Raw genomic sequence first — 15,000 nt, 5'->3', positions numbered from 1 at the left:
ACAACAGGCTGGTTCATTACACATGAAGCTCCGGGGAAATGTAATGAAGCTTTTTCCAACATCTGTGCAAACAAATGTGTTAATAACAGCTGACTTAAAGTGCAATTGTTCTACTGCCATCTAAAGTTTGCCTCAAGACTCTGAACTGAAATGACAGAATTGTACAAAGAGTTTCAAAAGAAGGTCTTCTTCCCTTCTGACCTTAAAGTGTAGCGCCCTCTTTAGGCCAATGAGAGATTTGTAAATAAAACATCTTTGTTGTGGAAAGTAAAATCCTTTTTAAATGTGTGTGTTGTTGTTTAAAATGTTTTTCTTGGCTCATATAACACACTGTTGTTCTGTTCGGTCTGGAACATATTTCCAACCACAGCATCTGTATATATATCACCAGGGTGTATGCAGGAATCCTGAAGTCAAATGTAAGACCTTTTAAGACCTTTTTTAAGACCCTTTCCATACATTTTAAGACCTCATCGCCACTTCGAGTTTTATCCGGTTACCTTGGCGACACACTTTACCTCACATTTACTATATACAGTATTGATTGTCCTTCCTCCTTATCTTCCAACCATTTGGACGCAGACTTGCATTTCCCCATAACGATGTTGTTTAACAACCGGCGTAAACGGACCTTCGCGCGCTATCAAGCAGTGAGCGTGCGATGTCCTGTTCAGATGACGTCACATCCAACGGGATGCCATAAATAAACTACACAGAATCACACTACACACCTACGCAATGATTACATTCAGGCAGACTGTAGAATACAACCTCTTTGGACAATTCATATACTTATTGGAAACAAGCTACAAAATGTATTACCTTGGGAAATGCCGTTTAATACTTTTTAATAGCCTTCATTTTCGCTAAATTGATTTATCAACTTTTAATATTTTTTAAGACCCCGCCGACACCCTGATTATGTATTCAATCTCTGGGTTGTATGAAAGACTCCTCATGAATGATTAATTTAACATTAATTATGTTTAAATGGCTGAACTCTGGCTATTGTTAACTGAGATGGAAATGCTGCATTGTTACAGTGTTTGATTATTACGTTGTATGTCCAAAGTACTTTCACTACAGAAAAGGAAATAACCTTGAAAATATGTTACATAGGTATGACATTTCCTGCCTTAGTTATATCAAAAAAAAAGCTGCTTTCAAAAGATACAGAAATGTAAAAGTAAGTGGATTTTTCTTTTACAGATTTTTAACAAATGATCCACATATGATTCTGCTGGATGCAGGTGATGCAGCTAGAGTAAAGCAGGCGCTATGTTACATCAAAATGGTGTGTACATAACTCATTCTAATTAAAGTGTAGACATTATAAGCGTGTTTGTGTTTTAAAATGTTCTTACATCGTGTATGAGAGTTTTTCAGTCTGTGGCTACAAGTATTGTTTTATTGTCTCGTGCTTTTACATTTGTTTTGTCTAAATGCATTTATACAGCACTTTAATCAACTCTGTTGTTTTTAAATGTGCTATATAAATAAAGTTGGATTGGATTGGGTTATATCATGGATGTATAATAAGAACTGGATACAGCGTGGGAGGCGGGGCCTCGTTCATTCCTATGAGAGTTGCTCATTGGCGCATGAAGACAAAATGGCCCAACTTTTGAGAGAGAGAAACGTCACGAAAGTATTCATATAATCATATAATCCGTTCTTATTGTGCGTCCATGGGTAAAGGTACAACTCATGTAGTACTGAACACGTCACATGAACGTGCCGGGCGGCGCGGTCCCGTGGGTTAGATCCGCGTTCATAATGCAGAGGACAATAACTCTTAGAATAACGTTATTAGCACATTTTACAACTTGAGGACCGAATGTTTTTAATAAGGGCTATACAAGTGTTCATACTGGGTAGTTTATTTAGTTTAAAAAAAATATCCAACGATTTACAGATGTCTCTTTCCCAATGTTAGTCAATGGGGAAAAAGTCTTTCCGGGCCCAGCGACTGATACGGAAGTGTAGTACCGCCGTTTGGCCACAACGAATATTTTCCTCAGAGTCCGGCGCACTTCCTGGGGGCTTGGATTATATAGCATGAGTTGAATATTTTGAGCGTGTTCAGTGTTGTAGTCTTACGGGCGGGATGTAAGGCTCGTCTGGAGCGCAGTGGTAGTTGTTCATGAGCGCGTGCAGCTGCAGGGAGTTGAGCTTGAAGCAGGTGTTGTGGATGTTCTGCACATCCTGCATGGAGTATTTGTCCATCGTCAGCAGCGTGGTGGCCTGGAGGAAACACAGGGGGAAAAAAACACTTTAAATAAGCTACATATCTTTTATATAGTTTACACATTGTCTGTATATTTTAGGCCTTGTCTAGTATCATTAAGATCAAGAGAGTACAGAATATGAATGCATAGCTTGCCTTGTATTTTTGACATTATTTTGTATCCTTTCTTTCCCCATAACATATTCCTTGTCTTTGCAATAAAAAATAATGTTGAATCCTTAAATAAAAATCCTTATTATAAATAAAAAATGGCATTTGAAAAGTTATCGTTTATTTTACTATAAATTCTGAAATCCTTTTTTCTTATTCTTCTGTTTTCCAGCTGACTTTTATCAATCTAATAACTATTTAGATCTTAAACTTTACTTTAATTTGTATCCTTGTATTTGACTTATTTTATTACATTTTGGTTTAATTTGTATTCTCTTGGCTATTTAAAGGTCACCTATCATGCTATTTTTAGGCAATAGCATAGGTCTCAGATATATAAGAATATATAAAAAACATGTCTATGAAGTGTTTTGCTCAAAATACCAAACAGATCACCCATTCTAGCCATGCCTCATATCCCTCCATTTCACTTCCTGTTTCAAAAGTGCTGATTTGGGGTAGAAAGCTTTAAAAAAAAAAAAAGGAGGGGTCTGAGCTCATGCGGGACCCGGCAGCTACTGTCTAAACTAAATACTGCCGTGATGAAACGCCATATCATGGGTTATCAAGGATTGTTTCTGAAACAGTATGGAGCTCAAAGGCTTTCTCTCTTGCCGGTTATACAACAAGGTGAGTTCCTTTTTATTTCCTGCTTCTTCACACACATGCTCTCCAGTACAGGTTAGCTCTGAGTGTTAGCGATGCTAATGTAAACACCGACCATATTACGTCCAAAACAGTCGGGCAACGTTTCTGATAGCAACGTTTCTGATAGGGCCGTGGGTCCACATTTCAGATATTACGTCATATCGGACGCAAATCTGGATCAGCTCCGTTGTTCCCCCGTTTTTAGAGATTTGGGTACGGAGGAAAAGAGAGAGGGTTTTATTTTCTGACGCTGTGTGAGTTCCCTGACACACCGGGGACACATGTTTATGTATAAAAGACATCAAAAAGTGCATTTTGCATGATAGGTCCCCTTTAAGTTATTTTGTGTCTTTTTAAACATATTTAAAAGTAGCATTTATAATGTCTTTTAGTATTTTTATGTTTTTTGTAAAGCAACTTGCCAGCCTTGCATATTTTAAGTAACTGAGTCTCATTTCTATCCTTCATAGCTCTCTGACAGATTTCCGTGCGATGCTTTGTTTTCCTCCCTGGTTTGAAAAGGCGAGGCTCTGATGTCAGATGTGTTCACGCATCACTTGAATTTTCACAACACAATAATCAGAATCTGACGACAGATGTTGGGATGTTTGCTTAAGTTGGCTTAGAGTCAGTCCAATCTGATCAAACAACAAACACTCCTGAGAGGAAGCAGATGTGCTGAAGTCTTACATTTTAAACTCAAGGGTTTCTTTTTTAGTTATATTTTGGAGTAAAAATGATTGAGTGTTCCAGATAAATACAGTCCGTACCATTAACAACAAGTTATCAGGAGCTTTTTAAGTCATTTGTTTGTTTTTTTAACTTTCTTTATTAACTGTGTTTGTCCATATATGTACTTTACATAGATGAGAGTAACACATGCGTCACTTCCGGGCAAAAATGACGGCCACGCCCACTTTTTGGGGACAACAAAGCTGTCATTTGAATGGCGGTCAATTCAAATTATGAAGTTTTTGCCAATCCGATCATATATATATTTACTTTACATTATTACAGTATACTATATACAGTATAAAATAAAATAAGAGAAAAATAGATGGCTTTTTGTTTGCCTTAAACCCAAAAGCAATTATTTTTACGATGCAATAAAAGAAAATCTTTTAAAAATGTAAAACAATAAAATAATAATAAATAAAACTAGGATAATGATAATATGGCTATCATAACAAATAAGTATAATTATTATTAACCTAATAAATTGCGAATAAATTACAATCTATAAAAGATAAATCATATTTAGTGTGAAAATTATAAAAATAAATGTCTAAATATTCAATTCAAGGCTTTATTGTCATATGCACATTAGCTACAGTGTAGATATGTCAATGAAAAACTTCACAGGCTCCTCCAACCGTGCAACATGAATATATATATATATATATAGGACATAGAACAAATAAAACAGATAAAATAGTGCAAGAGAATGTTTTGAGATGTGAAAGTAAATACAAATAAAATAGGAATAGTGCAAGAAGAGTCTATATACAAGCAGAGGTGGGAAGTAGTGGAGTACAAATACTTTGTTACTGTACTTCAGTAAATGTTTCTGGTATCAGTACTTTACTCCACTACTTATTTTTCTGACGACTTTTTACTTTGACTTCTTACATTTTGAACACTAATACCTGTACTTTCTACTTCTTACATGTTGAACCCAAATACCTGTACTTTCTACTTCTTACATGTTGAACCCAAATACCTGTACTTTCTACTTCTTACATGTTGAACCCAAATACCTGTACTTTCTACTTCTTACATGTTGAACACAAATACCTGTACTTTCTACTTCTTACATGTTGAACCCAAATACCTGTACTTTCTACTTCTTACATGTTGAACCCAAATACCTGTACTTTCTACTTCTTACATTTTGAACACAAATACCTGTACTTTCTACTTCTTACATTTTGAACCCAAATACCTGTACTTTCTACTTCTTACATTTTGAACACAAATACCTGTACTTTCTACTTCTTACATGTTGAACACAAATACCTGTACTTTCTACTTCTTACATGTTGAACCCAAATACCTGTACTTTCTACTTCTTACATTTTGAACACAAATACCTGTACTTTCTACTTCTTACATGTTGAACACAAATACCTGTACTTTCTACTTCTTACATTTTGAACTCAAATACCTGTACTTTCTACTTCTTACATGTTGAACACAAATACCTGTACTTTCTACTTCTCACATTTCCCAAACAGGCTGGTTCCTTTAGTTTGAATGTGTGTTTGGTGGCGTGATCATTATTATTTAGAGTCATTGCGTGCCTATTGATTTGAACACGATCCGTGTATCCATCATTTCCTGGTCTTCTCTAAAGAAGAGGGACCAATGAAAACGTTGTCATGTTGCCGTTGTTCAGCATGGAAACATTCATTAGCTAACAATGACATTATTGTTCTATTAATATAAAGGGAGGTCAGGTACTCTTTAAAACAGCTGCTAGTTATGGGTACTTTTTACTGAAGTACATTTCAAAGCCTCTTTACTTTTACTTGAGTAAAGAAGTTTAGTCAGTACTTCTACTTTTACCAGAGTCTTTTTAAACACGAGTATCTGTACTTCTACTTGAGTAAAGGATGTGTGTACTTGTGTCATCTCTGTATACAAGTAAATGGAAATATATGACCTTCCCTATCTCTCTCTTTACTCCCCAGTCCCCTCGGTCCTCCTACCTGTACGATTCTGCTGAGGTGGCAGTCAGCAGCGAGCTCCAGGCCCTGTTTCTCGGCCCAGGCCTCGATGTGGCTGAGCTGCTGCCGGAGGATCGCCCCCCAGTAGTGGCAGCACAGCCCCGAGTCTGTGTCCGTCACCAGCTTGTTGAAGAGCCACATGTTGATGAAGTGGAAGAGCTGCGAGAACAGCTGGATGGTGAGAGCGGCGTTCACTCGACATCGCCGAAGCAACGACATCGCCCCCGTCAACGTGTGAAGTACGTCCTCTGTGAGGGGGAGAGAGAGAGAGAGAGAGAGATCAGATACATGCACAACATTATGGGGGTACAGATAGCTGAGGGAAAAACATATTTCTCGCTCTCTGGTGTATTCTGAACCGTCTTAAACTCACTCCAGTGTCTGTGTAAAGCCACTCATGCAGGTTTGTGGGCATGTAGCCTTGACTGAATGAAGCTTTTTTTAAATACTATTTCCCATCATAAGGGTTAGGATGCTCCAAGAAATAGCATAGAATAGTATCAAAATATACTTTCATAACAATCAGACTCTTGTCTTATCTAAAAATGTACCGTTTAAGAATTTCTAAACGTTTACAAAGGAATACAATTCACTTAGATCGAACTGATTGCAGCAACCTGATGCAGGGTTGCAGATGGACTTAATTCAAGGGATGGAAACAAGTGTGTGTGTGTGTGTGTGTGTGTGTGTGTGTGTGTGTGTGTGTGTGTGTGTGTGTGTGTGTGTGTGTGTGTGTGTGTGTGTGTGTGTGTGTGTGTGTGTGTGTGTATTACCGATCTTGGGTCTCTGTGGATTCTGTTCCTCGGGGTCGTCCAGGAAGGCGGGCATGTAGTTGTTCAGATCCGCCTGGAGACAGTGGACCAGGTACCTGTACAGACACATAACAGCACGTTAAAGACTACAATACTTTAACATTGAACACACGCAGATCTATCAAATATTACCATGGTTACTATAATCAAAATGTTGCTATTTTACAATAGCTGTTTGTTTTTGTTTTTTTACATTGAAATTATTCATTAATGCAGTGCCTTTATTGCAATATTGAGGCCATTACTTGCATAGCTATTTCTATATAAGTTTGTTTTTATTTTTTCCTGATTAGACATATGATGACCTAAATTACTAAATTAAAATATCCACATTTCTTTGGGGGTTTTAGCAAAATAGGTTTCATCTATACAATTCTTATCTCACATGCTCACCGTTACCTAGGACTAACCACGTATATTTGAATTTCTTTCCATTCAGAATTAAAAAAACTATACAGAAAATTATTATTTATTTATTTTTAAATCATAAGATTTATCATATTCTCAGTTATAAAGTTCTCATATGCCCTGAGAACTTCCCACACACCCACACCCACACACACACACACACACGTACTTGAAGGCCATCTGGACGAGGTGTGCGAGGATGTCCTGGGCGTCCAGCGTGATGCGGCTCAGGTCTCGGTCCTGCTTGATGAAGTTGAGCAGCTCCGAGGCGTTGGCCATCCAAAACGCCAGCGCTCCTGCGATGTTCTTCTGCTTCTGTAACGTACGTCACCACAGCCACATGAAGACAAGAACACACACACACACACACAGAGGAGGGTGTTAGAGCAGCAGGACAAAGGAGAGGATGAAGAGTTTTTTTTTTTTTTTAAAGGAAGTGGGTTTCTGTTTGAGTGGCAGCCAGAAGGAGCAGGTGTTACTTCAGGGATAGACTCATGCCCCGCCCACCCCTCCCTCTAAGCCAACCAGATGCCTAGAGGACGAGTGGTCACTACTGTCTTCATTTCTTCAACATCGAAATTCAAAAAACGTGTATTTATGAGAGACATTAGTGACCACTCCTTTTCCCTAAAAGACACCAACTCCATTTACCAGGTCATCACACACGAGCCTCCTATAATAACTTGTTTTTTTTAACTAAATGTACCTTGTTTAGACTGTAGACTTACACATGTATTCAGACTGCGAGCAACAGCATTAATAATAAAAAATTTTAATGGATTAGATTGACTAACAGGGACATTTGTGGCAGATTTAAGAGCTTTCTTATTTCCCATTTAGTGCGAGTAATCCCTCACAAAATTGAAGAATTGCCCCCCAATTAAATCCATTTGATATCAATTTTGACATTACCTGTGCTGTCTAAGGTTATTTTATTTTATTTGACACTTCACTGTCATGCCAATATTCAAATAAATATATGTACACCATTCTCATGTGTGTATGTTAAAAATAAGTCAGCTTGTTTAATTAGTTAAGCAATGAAACTGGACTTGTTTATGCGTGATAATTGCTTAAAAGCTCACTAATTAACACACTTTATCTCATATGCTTACTACAACATGTGATAATGACCATTTCTGGTTTAATATGGAGGTTGAGGTGCAGAGCTGAATCTTGACTAGGTGATTTTCTAGATTGAATAAACAAAACATAATCATTTGAGCGCTTGATATAAGACGTTTGATGCTGCCCCACATGTCAGTCTACAGTCTAGGAGCTCAGTGTGTGAGGAGCTGATTGGTTAACATCCCCGCCACTCAGAGAGGGAGGAATGAAGGACGCTCGCCGCCCTGCACTCATCTATCCCCGCCTTGAAAATCACAAATCAAACAAAACAAAAGAATAACCCTTCATTAAAAAAATAACACAGCCAGAGAATGAGAGATGGAGCCATCCAAAAAACGAAATGATAAAACACTGAAAACACAGACGGATGATGGGACATGTTAAATGAGGAGGTCGACCTGAGTCTCATCCACACTGTTGAGCAGGAGCATGAAGACGGGATGTCACACAAAATGGATGCCAGAATTAAAACACGGAGCAATAAATTGATAAATGGGGGGGAAGGGGAGGGGGGGCGGGGGGGGGGGGGGGGGGGGGGTTGCTTTGGTTTGGCTCAGTTTGTGTTTTTTTTTGGTTTGTTTTTTAGTACCAGGCAGGTCCAGGGAAGCTGAATGGAATTAGTCAGGTTGATATTGTTGCTTAGTTTTCCAGCTGTGGGAGGACGCATTGTTACGGCTTTATTTTTACATTTCTGTTAGAATGGAGAAAATGAAGCAGCAGCAACAATGAAGGGCTGGTCAAAAAAAGCAGAGAGAGAGCTGGAGAGAGAGAGAGAGAGTCAAAGAAGGAAGCCGAGAGGTTGGTGAGGCTGGGCGACATGATTTGTGTATTTAACCCTTAGATGCATAAGTGGGTATTTTTTGACCCGGTGAGATGGTTTTCTTGAAGTATCTTTGTAATCACATTTTTTTATCATTTCATATTCCAGCTATTCCTCAAAAAACATGTTTTGGATATCATGCCATTTTAAATTTATATATTACACATTTACATTTTAAGAAATTGTAGTTTTTGTATTTCTACCCCAAGCTTCCACAAGTGGGTCAAAAATGACCCGCATGCATTTTCTATGGAATTAATTAATTTTTCAAAATGTAAAAGAAATGTCTAAAATTATAAATAGTGAACCAAAATATAATACTAAATATTATACAAGTGATTTTTCTTAACCAAAATCAGAAAAATTGCATAAAAACACATATTATTCTAATACGGGTCCTTTTTGACCCACTTATGGAAGAGTGTAGGGTCCCGTCACTCGTGCATCTAAGGGTTAATAAAACATTTCAAATGATCCGTTTTGTCTTCAAAGGAACGTCAGGATTTTATACAACTACAAAACGTTTCCTTTATTTTTATCATTGTAAACAAAAAAAATGAAACGTTTGAAATTAAATTAAATTAAATGTGACTGAAATGAAGACTAAAGTTGCCTAGTTTGACTCCACCAAGTAAAGAAAAGGCTTTTTGTTAAAGTATCTTTTTGAACTTGCATGTAGAGAAAATACAATAACCTTTAAGTAGATATGGATTTGTTTCAAGTTTCTTTAAAAGGCAGAAAATAGTCCCAGCCTTAAAACACCTTTGAAATGCTCTGTCAAATTTGTGGGTTTTTTTGTATCGATGTCGCCCACACCGACAGACAGAAAGAGAGAAAGACAGAAAGAGAGTGAGTGAGGGAGGTAGACGAGTCTGTAGCAGCCGTATCATGGTGTGCTATCCTACCTGATCCCCTTCAGGAATCTCCTGTATGGAAGGAAGAGGAGGAGGAGGAGGAAGAGGAGGAGGAGGAGGAGACGTTCACAGGACAGAGAGAAAACACGTCAACAAGCTACAGTATGGAAACAACCATGTAACACACACACGTGACCTGCTCCATCGAAATCAGTCGCATTGACCCGAAGACACATTTTGAGTTGTATACACAGTTGGAAAGAGGAGATTCCTAGCTTTCTAATGATATCAGGATTGTTGTTGTACTCCAAATATTAAGCAAAATATGTCACATTATATAATGACTGTCACTGAGTCATCATTTTGAGAAAAAGGCCTTCAAAGTTTCCTCCTCTCTGGAATCCATCGATCTGATTGGTTATTAGCGAATGATCAAAGTAGTACGGAGGGAAAATATTTCCGTTTGGATCACTGGTCTGGGGGAAGCGTGTGTGGTGTGTGTGTGTGTGTGTGTGTGTGTGTGTGTGTGTGTGTGTGTGTGGTGTGTGTGTGTGTGTGTGTGTATTGTGTTTGTTTCCCGGGGAAAACACTCACGAGAAACACCGGCTGGTTGTTATGCCTGCTGTGACGTCAAGTTACAGAAGTTATTCTCCGCTTGTAATTATGCCGTCACAAGCTTCAAAGTTGTATTTATCATCTGAATTTGCCGAAACAAGTTTAATATTCTGAAAGCCAAGACTTTGTTTATTTGAAATAAGATGAAAACAAACTGTAACGGACCCTGCCGTGTTATCTATGATTACTAAACGTCTTACATTCATAATTTCAGCGGAGGGGAGGGGGAGCAGGTCTCTGGAACAGCAGGGTGCGAGTGCCTGTCATCTTCAAAAATGTATTTATCGTGTGATTTTGGAAATAAAAGTTTCATAATCTGAAAGCCAAGACAAAACACCCGAACCCCGAAAAAACTGTTTTTTTAACGCAAATCCACGTTTATTTTTTAAATGAGCCGTTGCGACTTCCGACTGATTTCGATAGAGCGGGGTCACATATATACACATAGACTTCGACACACACACGGTCATGGTTTAAAACGTGAAGACATCTTGAATCAGTTTAACTGACGAATGTCATCGGAGAAACACATCTGGACAAGAAACCATCAAATGTATCAAGTTCTGTTAAAAAGCTTTCAGAGATTTCTTTAAGGGAATATTTTAACTGTGGATGTTTGGGGTACTTATCCAAGTCAGTGTATTATTTTTGTATTTTTTGTATATTTTTAGGTAGCATGGTAACGCACTGCTATGGATAACAACCTCATATACTGTAACCCCACTTCAAAACATCCATACTATCGCTTTGTAGCTTAAAAGAAAAAGGAATCATCAACACAGGTAAGAAACACGAGTGCACTTTATTACTAATAACCTAAAATTACTTTAACTTTAACTACTTTAAAATGAAGCCTTTATTAAAATGAATTTCTATATATAAATAATGTGTATAAAGTAGTCAAATTAGCTCGGCTTTTACCAACTGCAATATTAACATTAACATCCGGCAGTGGCTCAGTCAGTAGGGGCTTGGACTGTGAGCCGTAGGGTCGCCGGTTCAAGTCCCCGAACAGACCTAAATATGGAGTGTGGACTGCTACTTGGAGAGGTCCCAGTTCACCTCCTGCCCTGCCGTGGTGCCCTTGAGCAAGGCACCGGACACCCCCCTTCCCCCCTCACTCCCATTGCTCCCCGGGCGCTATACAATAGCTGCCCACTGCTCCTAGTACTAGACTCCTGGTGCTAGGATGGGTTAAAAGCAGAGAACACATTTCACTGTGTGCTCTGCATGTGTGACCATTAAAGGAGGGGTCTCATTCTATCTAGTGATGCCAACATATTAATGCATCACTAATTATAACTCAGAGATATTAAATATAAGTATTTCTACGTTAAAAGTCAAATGTAAAATATCTAAATAATTCTTTCTAAACTACTTGGTTATTATTTATTGACAGGTGGTTCTTTATTAGCACAAGCTTAATTGATTAGCACATGGCTAGCTGTTTAGCATACACTATGTCACATGACAGGTAGACAAACATAAGACAGAAGGTACAGACTGGTACAATAGAGGAAACTGGAGAGAACGCTTCAGAAAACATACATTTACAAACACTTAAACACATCTTACAACTACATGTGTCGTAGTTTGTAAGGAAAACGGAATATGGGTGAAATTGAGCACCAAAAATTAAAAAACTTCGACAAAAACAGTAAGAAATACATAAATATCAGCATTATGAGGAGAATAACGCACTGAGATAATGCTCAAATGACATGATGTTCAAATACAACAAAGTAATCTTGCACTAATGTACATTTCCCAAAGATATTGAAGTGACTGTTTTTTTGTATATATTGATTGTTGTGTTTTTATCTTAATGTGTGCATAAGTATAAATGTGTCTGTTGATTGTGTATATATAGGATATACATATTTGTATTTGGGATTGTGGGAAACGTAAAATAAAAGTTGACTTGAAACAATCAATAAAGTTGACTTGACTGAAACAAATCAATAAGAGATGAGAATAGAAGTGTTACTGACCTGTATGACTCCCTCCATCATGCTCACCATCTTGTTCACGATGGCGATGACTTTGTGCGTCCTCTCGGAGGGCGACATGTCGTTGCGGGTAGGAGGGGCGACAGGACGTAGCGGCACGCCATGTACAGCACGTAGGTGGGAGAGAGCTTGAAGTGAACCGTGGAGCTGTTGGTGTAGTTAATGATGGCCGACAGGAAGGTGTCTTCAGCTGCACGGAGGAAAGGCAAGGCAAGTTCATTTATGTAGCACTTTTCAACACAAGGCAATTCAAAGTGATTTACAAAAATGAAAGACACTAAGAGCATAAAACACATTAGAAACATTAAAAAGCAAAGATACTAAAACATGAATAAAAGTTACAGTGCAGTGTGAGATGTGAATAGTTTCAAAGAAAAGTCTTCAGCCTGGATTTAAAAGTAGTCAGAGTTGCAGCGGACCTGCAGGTTTCTGGGAGTTAGTTCCAGATATTTGGAAATACCCCGAACCAATTCTCACATTCCTCGACCCCTAGTCTTCCTGTGAAATTATAGTTATTTTGACAGTTTTCTAACCTTTTATATTCCTTTCATCCTTCTCTTCAATCATGTTGCATCCCCAGACAACACATGTTCCTGTTCTCGACCCCATTTACACGGGAACGTTTGCATTTACGCACCTAATTCGTTTTTCAAAAAAGTCTTCCGTTCACACGCATTCGGCTCAATTAAAAACGTGTCCGTTCACACGAGACCGCTCGACCCGCTGGAGACGCTGTAGTACATATGCCGGGCCTGTAAGTGGCCGCTGTTCTACTGCCACAAAATACACCAAAGCAGCGAAGAAGACCCCCGAGCAGGTTTGCCATGGTTGCCGTTCTGTTTATGCCCCGCGGTGGATTTAGCAACATGTAGTTCATGTAGTTCTCCATGTCCACTTGTTGCTGATGGTTGTGGTAGAGGAGCTGTAGATTTTGCACTAACATCTGTAGCATGGTCGAGCTGTAGCATGCTACCATGTACCATGCTACAGCAGTGAGCAGCAGAGGCGGGGCTATGGCTTCATCGTTATCAGGAAATGATCGTATAGGGCGTACACACGGAGCCGTTTGGCCCCCCAGAGCGTTCCGGTTGCAGACCCGTTATCGTTTGCAGGGTCCGTTTTGGCGGTTCCGTTGCGGCCTCGTGTGAACGAACGGGCTATACGCGAGAGAAAAGTAGCAGATACAACCCGTTTCGTTCTCGTGTAAACAGCACCTTACTGTTACCCGAACCCATCTTTGACCTTTAAAAAAAACTCAATTAGATGACACACATAAACTGAGCAAATAATAGAATAGAATGGGAAGGATGAACCCCTCTTTAAGGGTCACACATGCAGAGCACACACAGTGACATGTGTTCTCTGCTTTTAACCCATCCTAGTGCCAGGAGTCTGTGCCAGGAGTCTAGTACTAGGAGCAGTGGGCATATGCCATAAAAGATAAATATATTACATAAGAAATGTTTACTTATATGGCTGTAGGTTTAGCAAAGGTACACCAGAAATACAATGTCAATATAATGTGTTTATAGGAAGTTACTGAGAGGACTTTACTGTATATTTTGAAGATTCGTTCATGTTGACACGCAAAATATAACATATCATACATTTTGTACAAATCAAAGTTACTGTAAAGGAGTGTACTGAATATGTTGAAGCTATGTCGATATGTTGACATTCAATTTATACATTTGTTGTTGTTGTTTAAACCCAGTATTTTGCACAGTTGCAGCTAAATATTAAGAAACACTCGTATGATTAGTATTAAACTATTTTTAGAATTAAAGGTGGCTGTGTAGAATTGCTTCAAACTCGAATGATCCCATCTTCAAAGCGTAAATAAAAAAATCCAACTTTAATGATCAGCAATTTAACAACACTGACAAGCTATATTCAGAAACATTTATTAAGACTTTTTAATTTAAATCAATGATTAACGTCATTAAAATTGCGAATGAAGTAAAAAAGAAAATCAGACTTGTGTGTCATATTGTCCTAATTAAATATTAAGCGAAAATCTTTTTAAAAATCCAACTTTAATGATCAGCAATCTAACAACACTGATAAGCTATATTCAAAAAACTATAAAGACTTAAATAATTGTATCAATAATTAACTTGATTCAAACTGTGAATGAAATCACTTCAGACTTTTGTGTCATATTGTCAAAATGAAAATATGAACTCTTGAGTTAGGTTTGAGGTTTGAGAGAAAATGTCCCAAATCCAAAGAAATGTCCTAAACGCTTTCCTTTCTCCGGAGCAGAGGCATATGAAACCACATTTGGAGCAGCCTTACAGACTGCATTTGGCTTTATTTATCATGACAGAAGCGACTGACACTGCCTGGAACAACAGTTAGTTTAAGTCTCTCTGGTGGTGTGTGTGTGTCATGTGGAAAGCACCAATAAAACCGCTGCGACTCAGTGTCAGTTTCTCTCACTTCAGCTCGCTTTGTAAAGGATTTGAAGTCAAACTGGTTGCAGCTGCTCTACTTATAACAACCTGAAGACCAGGGTTACACTGTGAGTGTCCACATTTTCAACGCTGAGGCGTCCAAAGAGCATGTGGTTTCTCCCGGTG

At 38.4% G+C, this 15,000-nt stretch overlaps 1 protein-coding gene across 1 annotated transcript in view; it reads right to left on the bottom strand.

Moving 5' to 3' along the window:
* afdna (afadin, adherens junction formation factor a) overlaps positions 1-15,000 on the bottom strand; it is a gene marked incomplete at both ends in the record, with an annotated part of 57,840 nt that overhangs the window by 28,208 nt on the left and 14,632 nt on the right. Inside the window, 7 exon segments of the mRNA XM_034136277.1 lie at positions 2,101-2,244; positions 5,755-6,020; positions 6,546-6,640; positions 7,162-7,307; positions 9,846-9,866; positions 12,401-12,496; positions 12,499-12,608. Coding sequence (XP_033992168.1) covers positions 2,101-2,244; positions 5,755-6,020; positions 6,546-6,640; positions 7,162-7,307; positions 9,846-9,866; positions 12,401-12,496; positions 12,499-12,608 — 878 coding nt within the window.

This window comes from Trematomus bernacchii, unplaced genomic scaffold (genome assembly GCF_902827165.1).
Source record: "Trematomus bernacchii unplaced genomic scaffold, fTreBer1.1, whole genome shotgun sequence".
In the NCBI taxonomy this organism is placed as follows: Eukaryota; Metazoa; Chordata; class Actinopteri; order Perciformes; family Nototheniidae; genus Trematomus; species Trematomus bernacchii.
Note: the sequence above shows the minus strand (reverse complement) of the source record. Positions and strands in the feature narration are given on the sequence as shown.